Source organism: Enoplosus armatus, chromosome 6 (assembly GCF_043641665.1).
Source record: "Enoplosus armatus isolate fEnoArm2 chromosome 6, fEnoArm2.hap1, whole genome shotgun sequence".
Lineage (NCBI taxonomy): Eukaryota > Metazoa > Chordata > Actinopteri > Centrarchiformes > Enoplosidae > Enoplosus > Enoplosus armatus.
This window is the reverse complement of record NC_092185.1, coordinates 14,612,806-14,628,072: the sequence shown is the minus strand read 5'-3', so window position 1 is coordinate 14,628,072 and position 15,267 is coordinate 14,612,806. Positions and strand designations below refer to the sequence as shown.

At 41.4% G+C, this 15,267-nt stretch overlaps 1 protein-coding gene across 2 annotated transcripts in view; it reads right to left on the bottom strand.

Moving 5' to 3' along the window:
* Positions 1–383: 383 nt before the first annotated feature.
* The window catches only part of LOC139286054 (contactin-1a-like), a 54,029-nt gene continuing 39,145 nt past the window's right edge, over positions 384–15,267 (bottom strand). The window contains exons 9-24 of one of the 2 annotated variants that reach the window (XM_070906716.1): positions 14,586–14,767; positions 14,157–14,281; positions 13,514–13,631; positions 13,035–13,182; positions 12,004–12,131; positions 11,180–11,352; positions 10,161–10,302; positions 7,265–7,426; positions 6,779–6,928; positions 6,105–6,175; positions 4,759–4,993; positions 3,611–3,714; positions 2,965–3,154; positions 2,708–2,820; positions 2,442–2,598; positions 384–520 (exon numbers count right to left, since the gene is read on the bottom strand). In XM_070906716.1, coding sequence (XP_070762817.1) covers positions 444–520; positions 2,442–2,598; positions 2,708–2,820; positions 2,965–3,154; positions 3,611–3,714; positions 4,759–4,993; positions 6,105–6,175; positions 6,779–6,928; positions 7,265–7,426; positions 10,161–10,302; positions 11,180–11,352; positions 12,004–12,131; positions 13,035–13,182; positions 13,514–13,631; positions 14,157–14,281; positions 14,586–14,767 — 2,275 coding nt within the window. In that variant the 3' untranslated portion in view covers positions 384–443. The remainder of the gene's footprint in view (positions 521–2,441; positions 2,599–2,707; positions 2,821–2,964; positions 3,155–3,610; positions 3,715–4,758; positions 4,994–6,104; positions 6,176–6,778; positions 6,929–7,264; positions 7,427–10,160; positions 10,303–11,179; positions 11,353–12,003; positions 12,132–13,034; positions 13,183–13,513; positions 13,632–14,156; positions 14,282–14,585; positions 14,768–15,267) is intronic. The other variant, XM_070906717.1, reaches the window with a different exon arrangement.

The following is a 15,267-nucleotide window of genomic DNA, read 5'->3' as shown; positions in this document are numbered from 1 at the left end:
GATCAAATGAAGCCTACATTTCTGAACAAACAGCTTCTTTATCTATATGAGAAAGGTCGGCTTCATGATGTAAAAAGAAGTAACAGCCAACCTATGCAAAGTGTAATGTTCACACTTTCAGTCATGATCCATTTTAAAACAAGTTATTGTGAAAGATAAGTGCAGTCATTTATATAAGGCATATTTAAAAAGTTGACAGAACTCCTTTGACACCCCTCCAAAGAGGCCTTTTGTGGATAAATAAGGGATGTCTTTGTCCATTTCCAATTTTTCCATTTCTGTGTCTATTTCCACAAACATATTCCAGAGGGGAAGAGTTGGAATATGCCGTCCCGGGTTATAGGGTGGAACCAAACGTTTGTGGAAAGAGTCCCAAAGTCCGTATAGGTGTCAACCATAAAGAGTCTCCTTCACGGGAAGTGAAGACAAAGATGGCGCTACATTCAGAGGTTCAGGCAGAGGAGAGCCACCAGGAGCAGGCAGAGTAGGCTGAGAGACTGGCTGGCCATGACACCTCCACCTGAGACACCTGACACAAAGAGATGAAGGTATGATACTGTTTGCTTAAAAAATAACTGACAGTGAAATTTGCTGCTTTCATCCATCAAACTAAAGACCATATTTGGTGTGTGACGTGTGATATTATACCCCATCTGTGTGGAGATCACCTTAAATGCCCCTCCATTTGTCAATGCCCTGCATTTGAAAACCCCCACGGCTTAAATTCCTGGGTCTGTGAAATCAAGCTGTCAGGTGGGCCTGGACTCAACGATAAGGGATAAGCAAAACCACAGGAGGGGTTTCCTCTACTCATCAAGATCAATTACAGAGGCTTAAGGCCCCCTCTATCCAGTCAGCCGACCTGTCAGTCCATCAGCCAGTGAGGGGATTGCATCAGCAGGCTATCAAGGCTTTAGTCACGGGCCGTAAAGTTCCCCATCTTAGCCCTCCAATCTAAGGTATGAAAGCTGAAGTGACAGCTCTGCTCTGGCCCATGGGAACCCTCTAGCTGTGACAAATGATAACCCACCGCCAACTTTGAACCTGGTATAATCTCACTGGCAAATGGCAAGCCAGGGATGAACAGTCACAGTGTGTCACCTGGATTTAAATGTGATTAGATAACTGAAGGTTTTCTTTATTTTTGCTCCCCTGATAATACTAAATCTGGATGAAATATAGATATAGACGGAATATAATACAAATACTCTCAGTCACAAAATTTAATTTCAGTGTACATCTAACAGAAAACACCACTGAAAAAAAAGAAGCAGCTTTTCTGCTACTCACTCTTTTTTGAAACAATCTATTAGACCGACGATACATGTTTACTGAAAAGGAAAGAGCTTAAACAACAAAATCTCAACCTGAACATGATTTTGGCTAATTTTACAGACTTGCCTTTGTTTAGCACATTTTAAACTGCAACCCCACATGCATGGTATCCTTTTTTTCAGCACAAACTCAGCTATAAGTCTGACTTCTCCTTTTGTCAATTTAACAAAGAATAAAGCTACCAGGAACCCAAAATACAAAAAAATAACAGGCACATATAAAAATGTACGACTGTTTAATGATAATCACTGAAGACATTATTATAGAAAGGTTCTAGGTTATAACAAATATTGTTTCAATATAAATATATCCAACGTATGTTTGTAAATCACTGAAAATATTATGAGACAGTGTGTGCAAGCCCCACAGCAGCACTTTTAACTGGTTTTCTCAGCTTGTCTCTACATGATATATAAAAAAAGTTATGTTACTGTAAATAAAACATGCTCAGTTTATTTACTGATTGATAGATGGACTCCATTCCATTTATTTACAGGTTGTCATTTGTCATTCTTGATTGGTTGCCAAGCTTCAAGAAAGTAGGTCTTGCCTAATATGAGCCTGTCACGAGAGCGGTCGCCAAAAGGCAAAGAGTGGAGATAGGGACGAATCAGAGAGGCGTGCTGCTGAGAGAGCAGCGCTTTTGTTGAGAACCGCATTGGAACAATGAATGATGGCCATCATCCCCGAAGTACTTTGCTTTAGTTTCTGTCTGCGTCTACTTGTTAATCTACTTGAACTGAACACAACATCAAGCTCAGTGCACAGCTGGCGACACAAGAAGAAAATAAAAACCTACCTGTGATGTTACAATTCCATCTCACATCTCAATTGTTTCATTTCCATTAGTTTCTTGCTTTAAGAGCATTTATACTTTATTTTAACAACTTTATTTATAAAACATTTTTACACATATCTCCCCTTAGTCTACTACGATAGTCTGTAAATATATATTTAATAAAATGTCTTTTCAGAGTAGTAATCAACTTAAATTAAATTAAAATCTAAAGCTTTATTGATATGGCACAAGGATCACAAATGTTATGTTACATTATAACAAATTGTGAATGAAGGGGGACAAGTAAATGGTGGAGTCTGGTTTTTACCTGTGATGTCAACTTTTGCCACAGCTCCGTCTCCCCCCTCTGTGTGCGCCCGGACCTCCACCACATAGTTCCCATCTGCGGGCAGGGGAAGGTCTATGTACCGCCTACTGGTTGTGTACAGAGTGCCTGTGGAGTGACCCTGCTGCCTGTACAGAACCTAGGTATACACACATTTACGGTATAAGAAATGTAAGGTTCCCAGCAGCTACTGTTTCACTTCAGAGAGATCATAATCTGTATTAAAGTAAATGCAGAACTGTACTCACTTTATAACCATCTATCGATGCCTCATTAGCCAGTGGTTCCACGTTTTCCCAGGCAATATTTACTGACTGGCCCTTAAACTTATGACCAATTATCCTGGGGGGGCGACTTGGAGCTGGTAAAAGACACAAAAACAGTAATGAATAACAATTATTTTAAAATGACACATATCTCGTGAGTAGTGACTATACATGGCTCTGAGATACATGTTTTCTATGCAGATCCCTGCTAGTCAATACTAAACTAAAGCACAACATACGGGCTTTCTTGGTGTGGATCTGGAGGTGCTCACTGGGCGGCCCGTATCCTGCAGAGTTGTAGCCCCGAACCTCAACAAGGTAGAGGGAGTCGGGCTTCATACCCTCCAGCCTGGTGTGGTCCTCCCTGCCGGATACCACCACCCTCTGGGCCCCCCCCTCACTGTCTTCGTGATTCCTCCAGTACTTCACCTGTAACACACAGGGACAGGATAGGATCCAAAAGTAGCTTGGTTTTACAGCACTTATAATAACTGATTTATAGCATAAGGAAAGGGAAAATGTCATAAAAGCAAAGCACATGAGTAAATAAGGAAAATTAAGATATATACGATGCTAATTTACAGAAACTAGCAGGTATAAAAGTTCTACTAATGTGTGTTAAAAATTGGTTATACTATACTTCATAATTAAAGCAACATGTATGTAGTAATGCCTTCAAAAAAGACGATATGGACAAATATTTAGAAATTTTAGTGACTTACAGCAACCTTTTGTTTACAGCCATGTGGTGTCCAAATACAGTATTTTAAACCAAAAGATACAAAAACCTGTTTCAAGCTGCTACATGTCCTGAGCCTTAGTATGCCTCACACATATGCAAGTATTTTTTACCAGCGCAGTTGAATTTTGACCTGAAAAACTGACCTGATATCCATCTATATTGCTCTGTGAGAGCAGCAGCCACGACACGGTGGCCTCTGTGGCAGAAAGAGCTCTGCCTTCAACATTTCCAGGAGCTTTAGATGGAGCTGGAGAGAGACACAGTTTGGTAAATAGGTTACAGTAAGAGAAACATTTTCAAGGGGATGTCCTTCAGAGGTAATTTCTTTTACCTGCACACATAAAACTCCAACGTAGCATATTTTATATGTATGAATATATTTAGTTTAATATCGAACTGTGCACCATACACACTAATGGATCCATTACCCTGACCATAAACTATCTAGCGTTTCCCTGTCTGTGTCTATTGGCCTTACTAATGCCATTTTGCTCCCAGTAATGTGAATGAATCACTGTAAGGAACAAGTGAAGTGACAGAAATCTCTCTTGGCCCACATTCCTTCACTGGGCCATCGGACACTTTTCCATGACTTATGGGCCAGTTATACACTGTGTGTAGGCTGTGCCTGCCAGGAAACTGTCCTTGAATGTTAAATCGTCACGCTGGGCCTTGAACCAACAACCCATCACATACTGTCATTATGTTGAACAACACACACAGAAACAATACTTCAGCCTGCACACAAATACAAACGGTCACACCCCTGGAGGCAGAGCGCTATGCAGGCCTAGCTACAAAATCATAGACACTTGAACAGCAAGCGTTCCCAAAGTGGGTTCCCATGGCAACGGGGCATCTCTGTAGCCCATCATGTCTGGGTTGCCAGTGGTTATCTCAACTGTCTGTCAGTGGAAGTTAATAACTAGGCTAAATGCTTTGCATCCTTGGGCGAATTATCAGCTTTCTGGTTCATGCTACATAGATCATGATAATCCCCCCGCAAGGAAAGAGAGAGAGAGGGGAAGATGGGTTCACTTTCAAGGGGTATTAAAATTCCTCACAACAATACACGAGAACTCCTATTAAATGGGTCCTACTCCATTGAGAACCCTGGTAGTGATAAGTAGCTGACACTGACAGATTGAAATAGCAGAGTGTTGGCATATTGAAGAATTCCTCATTCTCTGTGATACTGAGAAAACACGACCATGTTGATCTCTGACATCGTTTTGAGATCACTCTGGCACATTTTCCCATTTGGAGAGCTGTGAATCTCCTCAGTGCTTACCATCCTGTGCAGAATAAATGAAGGCTGTTAGGCTGAAGGGTCCCTCTCCTTTGCTGTTGAACGCTTTGACTTTGACTTGAAACTCTGTCGATGGACGGATGGAGGAGTCTTTGTGGACGTAGCGCTTGGCCTCGGGGTCAGCCACCGTCACCTTCCTCCACTCGAAATCGTCGTGTGGTTTAAAGGCCACAATGTAGCCAAAATTAGGCCCATAGTAGTACTGTGGCTGTACAGGCTGATGACAGAAACATCACACAATTCTGTTAATGTGGCAAATGTTTTATCCAACACATCTCACAAGCCTGTGTGCCCCTTGTGTGAATTAAACTCTTAATCTTGCCAGAGTTCGCACTATGCACATCATGCATCATCCACTTATGTCTGTGCTACATACTCAATATTAACAGCAAAGCTCAAAAAGGGCCAATTCCACTAATCAGACGATGTTTACACACTGTTCAGTAAAATGACCGTATTCTGTGAGTGATACACAGAGAGTTGTGACATTTTGCTGGCTCGTCCCTCTTGATCTGTCCTCACGCCTCATTTCCTCTGTTGGCACTCTGGCTTTATTGTCACACCAGTAAGAAATGCCTGCATTAAGTACGGCTAACCTCTAAATCATTGCCTCATCCTCCAGCTGCTCTGGAACTGAATGACCATGCCTCAGCCAAGCAAAAGGTAATCTACCTATGAGAGCTAATTTATCAACGGCTGCAGAAGGGAAATGGAGGAAAATGATTCAGTTCAGTCATGGAATTTTGTTGATAGTGATGTTATTGTTTGGTATAAAGTATGAGATTATCCAACACTTCAGTTCCTCTCCATGTTCTGTGGTGTGCTGTCAAGACAGCTCTCTGCCATATATTTGATCGGTTGATGTGCGACACTGTTGTCTTCCAAAGTGACTGGAAACGTATAATTGGCTTCCTTTAAATATCTATAAATGTCTTTCTGTGCCCTAATTTAATCAATTTAATTAAGTTGTGACATTTTTATGGACCACTTTTTATTTTGTCAAAATTATGGTCCTGAAAAAGGCTGTTTTGCTAAAACGTCGATTTTTATAAGTTGAAATAAATGCATCAGAGTCATGAGCGTGTAGCTATCCATTGTCTCTTTTTATGTCTGCCTGCGAGTGAGAATCTCACTGGAATAGTTTTTTATTGTCAAAATGATCACTGTGCTATAAAATAAAGGTTATTATTATTAAGTTAAAATTGAAAGTTTTCTACCTCACTAAAAAAAGCTTAAGTTGAGATAACAGCAGTATGTCTCCTTCCTGAGCTTTTACATGAGCTCATGACCCTTTTCCACCTTGCACACAGTGGAAAGTCCAGACCTACCGTCCAAGTGATGGTCAGTTCTTTGCTAGTCCCTCCACCCCCGCCGACGTCCGAGGGCGCCACCACAGGAACTACAATGAGACAGCAACAGCAAAACTCTGAGCCCACATACTAAGAATCCACACAAACAACGCCAACCCACACAGGCTGTATAACCTATCCCTGGCAGTAGTTCTGAAACATCCATCCTCTGCAAATACAATATCAATGTCTTCTCCTGTGCCAAATGCAACACCTTAATGTCAATGTGGGAACCTTGCCACTGAAGGAGACAGAGAGGCAAAAGTTCCCTTGTTTTGCCTTGAGTCCAGTAGCTCATTCTCAAATGATGATTATTTTTTTAAGAGAGGTTACTGTAGGCCTGTGATTTCCATTTTATAATTGAATTTCAGTATACAGTTTCAGCAAAGTACTCATTTGTAGAGGTTTGTGCGGTGAGTTTGGCAGCATGCTTCTGCTGTAGGAAGTACAGATTGATGGGATTTCTGCTGACTCATTTCTACAGCGATACTTAACATAAGTAAACAGTGCTATAATAGCATGATGAAGAACAAATATCAGAATGGAAAGCTGGACTGTAGGACCACATTTCCATGACCTTTCAAGTTACTCGAGTCTTCGTACCATAAATCTTATGTACCAAATGTTAGCCCAAAGTCAGGACACAGTCTTACTTGCTTCCAGGGTTTTGTCTTTAGGTGATGGGCTGCTTGGCTCTCCTGTCCCCAGAGTGCTGGTGGCAACCACCCTGAACTCATATTCTGTCCAAGGGAACAAATCCACCACTGTGGCCATCTCTGCATTCCCCTCTACATCTGCAGGAGCTAGAGAGAAATGCACAGATTTCATTTTACAATGCCAAAATGTCGGGGCTATAGCACGGTATGTTAAAACATTATACAGCACAGGTTGTGATATCCCGCAATTTAACAAAAATATCCTTAAAACAAGAATGAAGTTCCATTTTTGGAATCCATTCCTATATTTTAGGTCCTTGAGGGATAGCTTAATTATATAGTAGCCATCTTTAAGAGACATTAACCACCATGTAGGCCTGCAGTATCACTATGTGGCATGACCCAAATTATTATAACACCGGAGCAAGCTCAGCATTAAGGTAGCAGTGTTTATTTGGCCAACTAGTGCGCTGGAGTTCTCACATGTAGTGGCATTCTTCCAGACATCCTTTGAGAAGGAGTCCCTGTACTGGATGGTATATTTGGAGATGGGGCTGTGGTTGTCTGCGCCACGGCTCCACTGCAGTGTTACACTCTTGTCAGTTTTGTTTATCACTCGCACCCCACCTGGGGCACCGGGGGGACCTGGGGTAAAGAAAGAAATAGGAGAAGTTAAAGGTGTTGTTTGATGTGTAATGAATATTAACGTGGCCACACAGTTGTGTTGAGATTAGTGACACTGTCCCTTAGCTGTCCGTTTAAGTTCACAAAATTAAATTCCCACAAGTGCCCACTTTGACTTGCCCCTCAGGCAGACAGTGAACATCCTACTTGTTCACAAACTGACAGAGAGAAAGAGGGTATGGTGTTACTGAAAGCTTTATCTTTATTCAAGCTCATGGGGAAATTCTTGGCAAAAGTCCTGAGCCCTTTAACAACTTTATACTTCAACACCAGTCTCCAAAAAGACAACTGTTTGATGCACAGGAAACACAGCACATCAAAGCCTTTACATGGCCTCTTTTAAGTCTCTTCTTTAGAAGACATCAGTAAAGACTGATGGATTAACGCATTAGAGCTTAGAGCCCATTGACATATATGAACTAAAGCTTAAGAAAAAGCTTTTGAATCCAATGTTTCTCTTGGTCCTCCTGCTCCTCTTGATTCTTCTTTTGGAACATAAAAATGGCCTAATAGAAAACCCAGACTGTGTCAGGGTTAGCCTCCCAACCCACAGCCTCAGAAATCAGCCAGGATTTATTTTTTCCAAGTCATGAATATGAGCCGAGACATGTAAGGCGATTAGACAGCCAAAGCTGGACAGCCCTAAAGCTTCCCCTCTCCTGTAAGAGTCAGCAGAGACAGCAAAGTAGTGAAAAATGTACAGTTTTTTACAATTCAATGTAAGAGATGAAATACAGTGTGTCATCTGGATGCTTAGCACAATGTGTTTGAACTGATACACTTCAGTGCTTATCGTATCCCAAGAACCAAATGTTATAAAGTTTGTGAATAGTTTTCCTAATTCACAGACACTTTTCATCACTGTTCCAGGCAAGACTGTAACATTACACTACAATAACACATACACCCCTCAAATGAAAACAGCTCTTCTCCCTATCTCAAATCCCTACTAATAACAAACTACAGGTGCAGAGCTGTGTTTTTAGCTCGGGACAATCTCCTGAAGCAGATCTGTTTCCTCATCTGCCGTGATAAATGGCTGTCTTTCATCTCTCCCTCGCTGCGCCCCGGACTGTTGGCATTTGGCACTCCATTAGGAGCGGCCCAGGGTCTGTGTTTTGGTTCTACTCTAGGAAACGTCACAGTCAGCCGCTGTGCGTTCACCTGGCCATCTGTCAACACCTGCTCAGAAAGCAGCAGCGGTGGCAGCACACCCAGGGCACAACAGGGATCACTGGCAACCAGATCACTGCTAGAGTTCTTGGGTTCCTATCTGAAGAGACCCTTTGTCCACCAACACTGGGCCTGTTTCAAGACCTGAGGGGCGGGCTGTAAGGCAAGCTCTCACTCATCGGGAAGTGGAGGGTGAAAACAAAGCCTGATGAATCATCCAGGAGGTGAAATACAGTAAATGACGGACAGAGCACTGCGGAAGTTTGGCAGGGTTTATTTTGTGCGTGTTGATATCTGCATGTGGCAAAAGAACAAGTACTGAAATCAGCAGCACTCCATATCAAAATATTGTGGTGAAAGATAGAAATCTATGATCGACACACTTTAGTCATCAGATTTTCATCACATGGTTTTACACAACTAATAACAACAAACATACTAGTTGGTGTAATGCCAACAGCTCTCACTGCTCTACAAAAAGTGCTAATTTATTCAGTTATAATGAAGACAAGTGGGAGCTGACACGCTATTCACTAAACTTCTTAAAGACACAGAAGTAAGCTTGTTCCATTCAGTTTAATCAAATCTACTACTGTTTCTAATAGTTACTTTGCCTGGCTAGACATTTTTGGATAAATATGACCTAATTTTCAATGGGCCAACACAAATTATAGCCAAACAACGTCTATCCAGAGGCAAGGTACCAGCAGATATGTTTGAGTTGATTTCAGCACTATTTTTTGCACTTGTAGAAAGGCTGTAGCCAGTTATTGCTATCTAAATGCATCATCTTTGAGCAGACAGCCTGAGAAGTTAGGCTGACCTTTTCTGGGTGGTAGTGGTAGAGTCTCGGGGTTGACAGATTATCTGGCAAAAAAGGCTACGGTCTGGTTACTCTGGAGAGATTTTCTTCTTCTTATGTTATCTCTCTCTGTGTCTCTTTTTTCCACACACACACACACGCACTTTCCAGCTGTATATTAATGGTCTGACAATGAGAGTTGGGGAACATTTTAATGAGTAATTTAGGAATATGCGCCTGGTGAACTGTGGAATTATTTAAAAATCTTTTGTTCAGTTTAATAAACTCTAAAGAATTGGCTTCAAATCTTAAGTTTTTCTCTACTATATTAGATATTCATAAATAAGCAACTATCAAAGTTGAGACTTTAACACTCAAAAACTTGCGCTTCATCAGGACTGTGTGGGCGTAGTTTGATCGGATTTGATTGACAGTACCCCAACAATCCACCAATTGTCATCACATTTTCACACAAACGTTACTTAATCCGGATTAGTGCACAGAAGTACGCAACATCAGCATTTTCCAACTGAGTCCGGCCTCCCACTTCAAACCAGTGACAAGAGCACAAAAAAAAACACAAAATACAGAAATGTCTTATGTAAAATAACCAAAATGTTGACAGAGAATGTGTTCATGTAGGATCCAATCACTGCTTGTAAGAAGCAGAAAATATGTCTGAGCCTTTAAGGCATTATATATGACTGCATGCATGTGTGCTGTTATTGTATGACTCACCCCTGACAACCAGGTGGGCAGAGGCGGTAACATTATCAATGGGGGTCTGTGCGGTGCAGGTGTAGCGCCCAGCATGCTTCAGCTGGGCATTCTTGATCAGTAGCTCGCCGTTTGAGCTTCCATTCTGCACAAAATAAAACAGCAGACAGCAGTTAATTTAAGAGTGACTGAAACATCATCGTCATGGGGCAATGCTTTCCCACTGCATGCTTGTCAAACAAAATTATCATGGTAGATGTTTTCTCACTCAGCCTGAAAGTCATCTAAGTAAACCTGCTAGACCGGAGGGACTGAGATATCCAACCTGAGCATCAAATTAGGTGAACTGGACATGGGTTTCGGTTTAAAGGCTATCTCAACTTTTCCTATTAAGAAATTTCAAGCTCCACACACTGTTTGCTCTAGTCAGCTCTCTCACTGTAGAAAGGTAAAACCATCACAACAATTACTTTAAAAATACATGACTGCGTTGAACTCACTGTTTGAGAGTCAAAGTGGCTTTGCTAATACCACACAAACAGTATTAAGTGGAATTGGACCCCATTTTTAGGAGGGGAAAATCCTCCTTGTGTACAAAAATGGGGTATCATCAATCACTATCATAATATGGTGGTTGCCTCGTGGGCAGAAAGACAAATGAAAAATGCTAGCCACTAACTTATGGTTAGAGCTGCGCTATAGAGAGAGAGTAGGTCATGTCAACAATAATGGATGTTAGAGGAAATTGCTATTAAACTGATGTACAATGCACTATTCCACTCAAGGAAGGAATGTGAAATGGCTTTTAGAGTCAGAGTGATTTAAAGCAAGCTATAATTTCTGTTTCAGGTACTCCAATAAAAATACTACAGACATCAACCCAACCTCAGATATGAATTTGACGTGGATGAACTCCAGCTGAGATATTGCGATTGGGGCAAAGCTGGGGCTGTCAAGTTAAAATTGGATTATTTGAGTTAATTTCTCTTTAAAATAATGAATTAACCAATAGGATGCCTCACCGGGGTGCGTTCATAATGTTGACTGTCCTTGTGAAGGTCAATGTCCCGGCCATCCAGGGACCAGATGAAGGTGATGTCCAGAGAGGGGTCATGTGATGCACTGCACTGCATCCAGGCTTTCTCACCCACTTTAACGTCAGCATTGGATGGGGCCAAGGTGATCTTTGTGGACTCTGGGGGAAAACCACAGGAGGATGAAGGGATCAGTGACAATGAGAAAGAGGTCAGTCCAGCCACTGAAACCTCATTTAGCTTATTAGACATTTGATTTAATAGAAGAAAAATGCAGGTGAAAGACTTAAATGAAAAGGGGAGTCTTACACAGTCACATAGTAGACAGATAGTAAAGTATATGGTGTCAATATGAAATAGCTTGAATTGTTCAATATGCACAAATGTCCAGAAGAGGGCAGAATAGAGCTGCACATCCAGCACCACAGTAAAAAGTAAAAAACTAAAAATGTTTGACAGCTGAGATTGCAACTGAAGAAAAGAAAAGAAATGACAAGCAATAAAAACTCATATCAATATTATTATTTGCCATTCAATCAAAGTATCTGAACAAGTTCATGACTCTCCTCAGTTTTTATTTATTCATGACTGAATATCCACCAGTAGCCTACGGACTGTCACTCTGCTCAGAGGGCCATAATTCAACAGCAGAAGACATTTGGAGGTCGGGGACTGTTTGGTGGGACTGAGAGTGACAGGAATGATTGCCAGCAAAGGCTGACATCAATCAAAGCCACACCAACTGTCCTGGACACATGACAAAAAAGAGGCATAAAGAGAGTTATTAATTAAGTTCATTAGCTGGAACTTGCCTGTAACCAGCAGAGAGCCCGTGCTGTTGGCCTTGCCCCGGTCATTCTCTGTGAAGCAGGTGTACCTGCCTTCATCAGCTCGCGTCACGTTGAAGATCTCCAGGCTCCCATCCTCCCAGATGAACACCCTGAGGAGAAACCAGAATTAATTCTTCACACACTGACGAGAAAGAGCCCTATGATATAAAATATTCAGCACAATATGAAGGTCAAAAGTCCAGCGTATGTTATTCCATGGATGTGTGGATGATGAAAAATGATGAGGGTAGTCTGAATGTTTGCCGGTTCCCAAATGGATATAGACTTTTCCAAGAAAAGAAAAGTATGTGAACTTGAAACAACTCAGCAAGATGCAACATTAAATTGCGCTAAAGGCAAGTCAACAATGTTTGATTCATTTTTCTCTGCATATTTCATATTCATGCATGACAAATAGCATCGTGCCAGCTGCCCCGTCACTACTCCACACCCACTCTCACGCAGACAGCCACCATAGAGATTATTAGGAGGCATATGCTGCATAGCAATTTGGCCACTGCTCCTCCTCTATGTACGGTGCACAGGGGTGTGTAGGGTGGGGGAGAGGCTTGGGGGTCTTAGACCTCACAGATCAGGCTTGTTTTGTCAGTGAGGAGCACAAGGCAGGGGTTTACACATTGAGTCTGTCCAGACTGATGAGCTTGAGAATGAGCTTAATGTCAACCACTGACAGAGGCAAAGCAGTACATGGCAATCGCTGACAAACAACAACAGTAAAGGCTTTTCTGGCATATATAGTAGATCTAAAGGGGATCGAGTCTAGATCCCCTTTAAAGCTGTGAGACATTACATTCTCAGGTACTTGTCTTTGTGTTAATATGATCCAGATGTGTCTCACAGTCACAGAAAAAAGGTTGATGAATATTTGCATTAAAAACTACAAAGGAAAGCTCTGCCATGATAAACCAGCCTCTCTAAATGGATTAACATCCAGACAATATTTACAGATCAGAGGACAAAAAAGTGTGCCATATTGTGAAGAGACTGCTCACCTGGTAGAATTGGAAATGAGCTCTGTGTCTTTGCTCCAGGAGAAGGTGGGCTTTGGAGCTGCTTTGGGTCGACATTCGATCACCACCCGGCCGTTTTTAGCTGCCAGGACTCTCTTCACTGGGTTGTGTTCAAACGTGGGAGCACAAGCTGAGGAGGGACCGTATGGATTATTCATCACAAACTTAGTGGAATGTGCATTAAATGCAGGCATGCATACATTTATGACATGACATTTATGTTATTTTACATTCATAAAAACTTGTAGTGTACTGATCTAACATATTGGGCATGTTACTTTGAAATGTGCAATGTATATTCTCAATTTATGTATTTTCTTCACCCATGTAAAAATAGTTTATCTTAATAAAGTCTGACAGTGCATATGTCCTAATAATCTCCAATTAGTCAGCTTGAAACGTGACCTTTAAATCTCTGATGCAGCCATTTGTGCTGCGACTGTAGCCAAAGTGTGACTCACCAAACACACGCAGCTCTGCATTGGCATATATGACTCCGTGGTGATTCTCTGCTATGCACTGGTACATCCCTGAATCGTCAAACGTCAAGCTGCTGAAGCTCATCTCTTTCCTGTCAAGCTGTGGAAAATAACAGGAGTGTAAAGTTGAAATGTCATCATTCTACATTTCACCATTTCCATACAGTTTCAATTCTATTACTAAGCAAAGGATTAAAATCAAACTGTTGATTGTTGACATCCACAGATGTATAGATGACAATTAGATAATTGGACTGGGAGAGGATTTCATTAATTCATAATGATGTATCCAGCTACATACATCAAACAACCTCCCCCACTCTGCTGTCACTACCTGCTACTCTCTAGGGTATATTTCCAGCCTGATGACAGTTGTTTCTATGGAGGGTTACACAACCCATGCTGGCACCCACTCAATAACAACAGGTACTTTTTCCTGACATGATGTGTACCCACAGTGCCAGCTTCCTGCCACTGCTGTGCTACAGTAACAACCCTGGGCTGAACAGGTTCTAAGAGAACTCACAGAGCTGCCAAGGCGGCTCTCAGTATTTTACAGCTAAGTTAGCTGTAAAATACTGAGAGCCAATAAAGGACAATAAAGATTTATGAGTTTGAATATTACCAGTTCTCCATTTTTCAGCCAGCGTATGCGTGGTTTAGGTTTGCCACTGGCTATGCAGGACATAGTGTAATCGCTACTGAGGTCTTTCTCTGTGCTGCTGATGTGCTCCACCCACTCAGGAAAAGCTGCAAATGAACAAGCAAAATCAGAGTTACGGTGTTTGAGAAAAATCTAAGAAAACTACAAAGCTGCTAAATAATACATGATATGAGATACCTGAGGCATTACAGAAGGTGTTAGATCTAAAAAAAGAAAAACCTGGGAAAATGTACTACACTAGGTACTGATAAGAACAAAGGGCTGGTGAATTTACCCCACACAGTGTGCTTAGCAGATAATTAATACGGCTAAAGACTTTGTAAAACTTACATTTGATGAATGTGTGTTTTAAGAGAAGAAGGCTGACATGACATACAACATACGTCTTACCTTCTACAGACACACGTGCAGCGTGGTAGTCCTTTCCTCTCGAGTTCACTGCCTCACACTGATAGCTGCCGCCGTCTTCAAACTGCACATTGAACAGGTGTAAGTGAGCCCCCGCCATCCGCACCTCGTGATTGGGCGGCAGCTGTCCGTCTAACTTCTTCCAGCGGATCTCAGGGACGGGGCTGGGAAGGGCAGCGAGAGAAAAATAATGCACAAGGCAGGCTTCAACTTGTAATGCATATGCATCGCTGCACTCAAGTCATCATCATTCTGAAACGTGCTTTATGAATCATTTAGTTCAGTGAATAGGCAGTGAATCTAAGATAGTCTAAGCTATAGTAAACATCACTTTAATATGCATTAAGGGTGAACAAATATGGTGTTTTGAGAGGTTGATACATCTCTATTACTTATTACAAATTTTGTATTTGAGTTGTGGATAGTGTATATGTATGTACTGCTGTTTGTCTTACATGCTGCATCATTTAAATTTGCTTATTTCATGCCACAAAACAACAAAGAGTTATCTTTCCTCATTATTTTATTACAGGAAAGCCTCTGACTTTATTTATATTTACTTAAATTCTCCTTTGAAACCAATTTTCTGACACTTGAAACCTAAAAGATAAGATACACTGGCTGATACCAGATTTTCATTAAATCTTTCAATCCAAACAGTGCA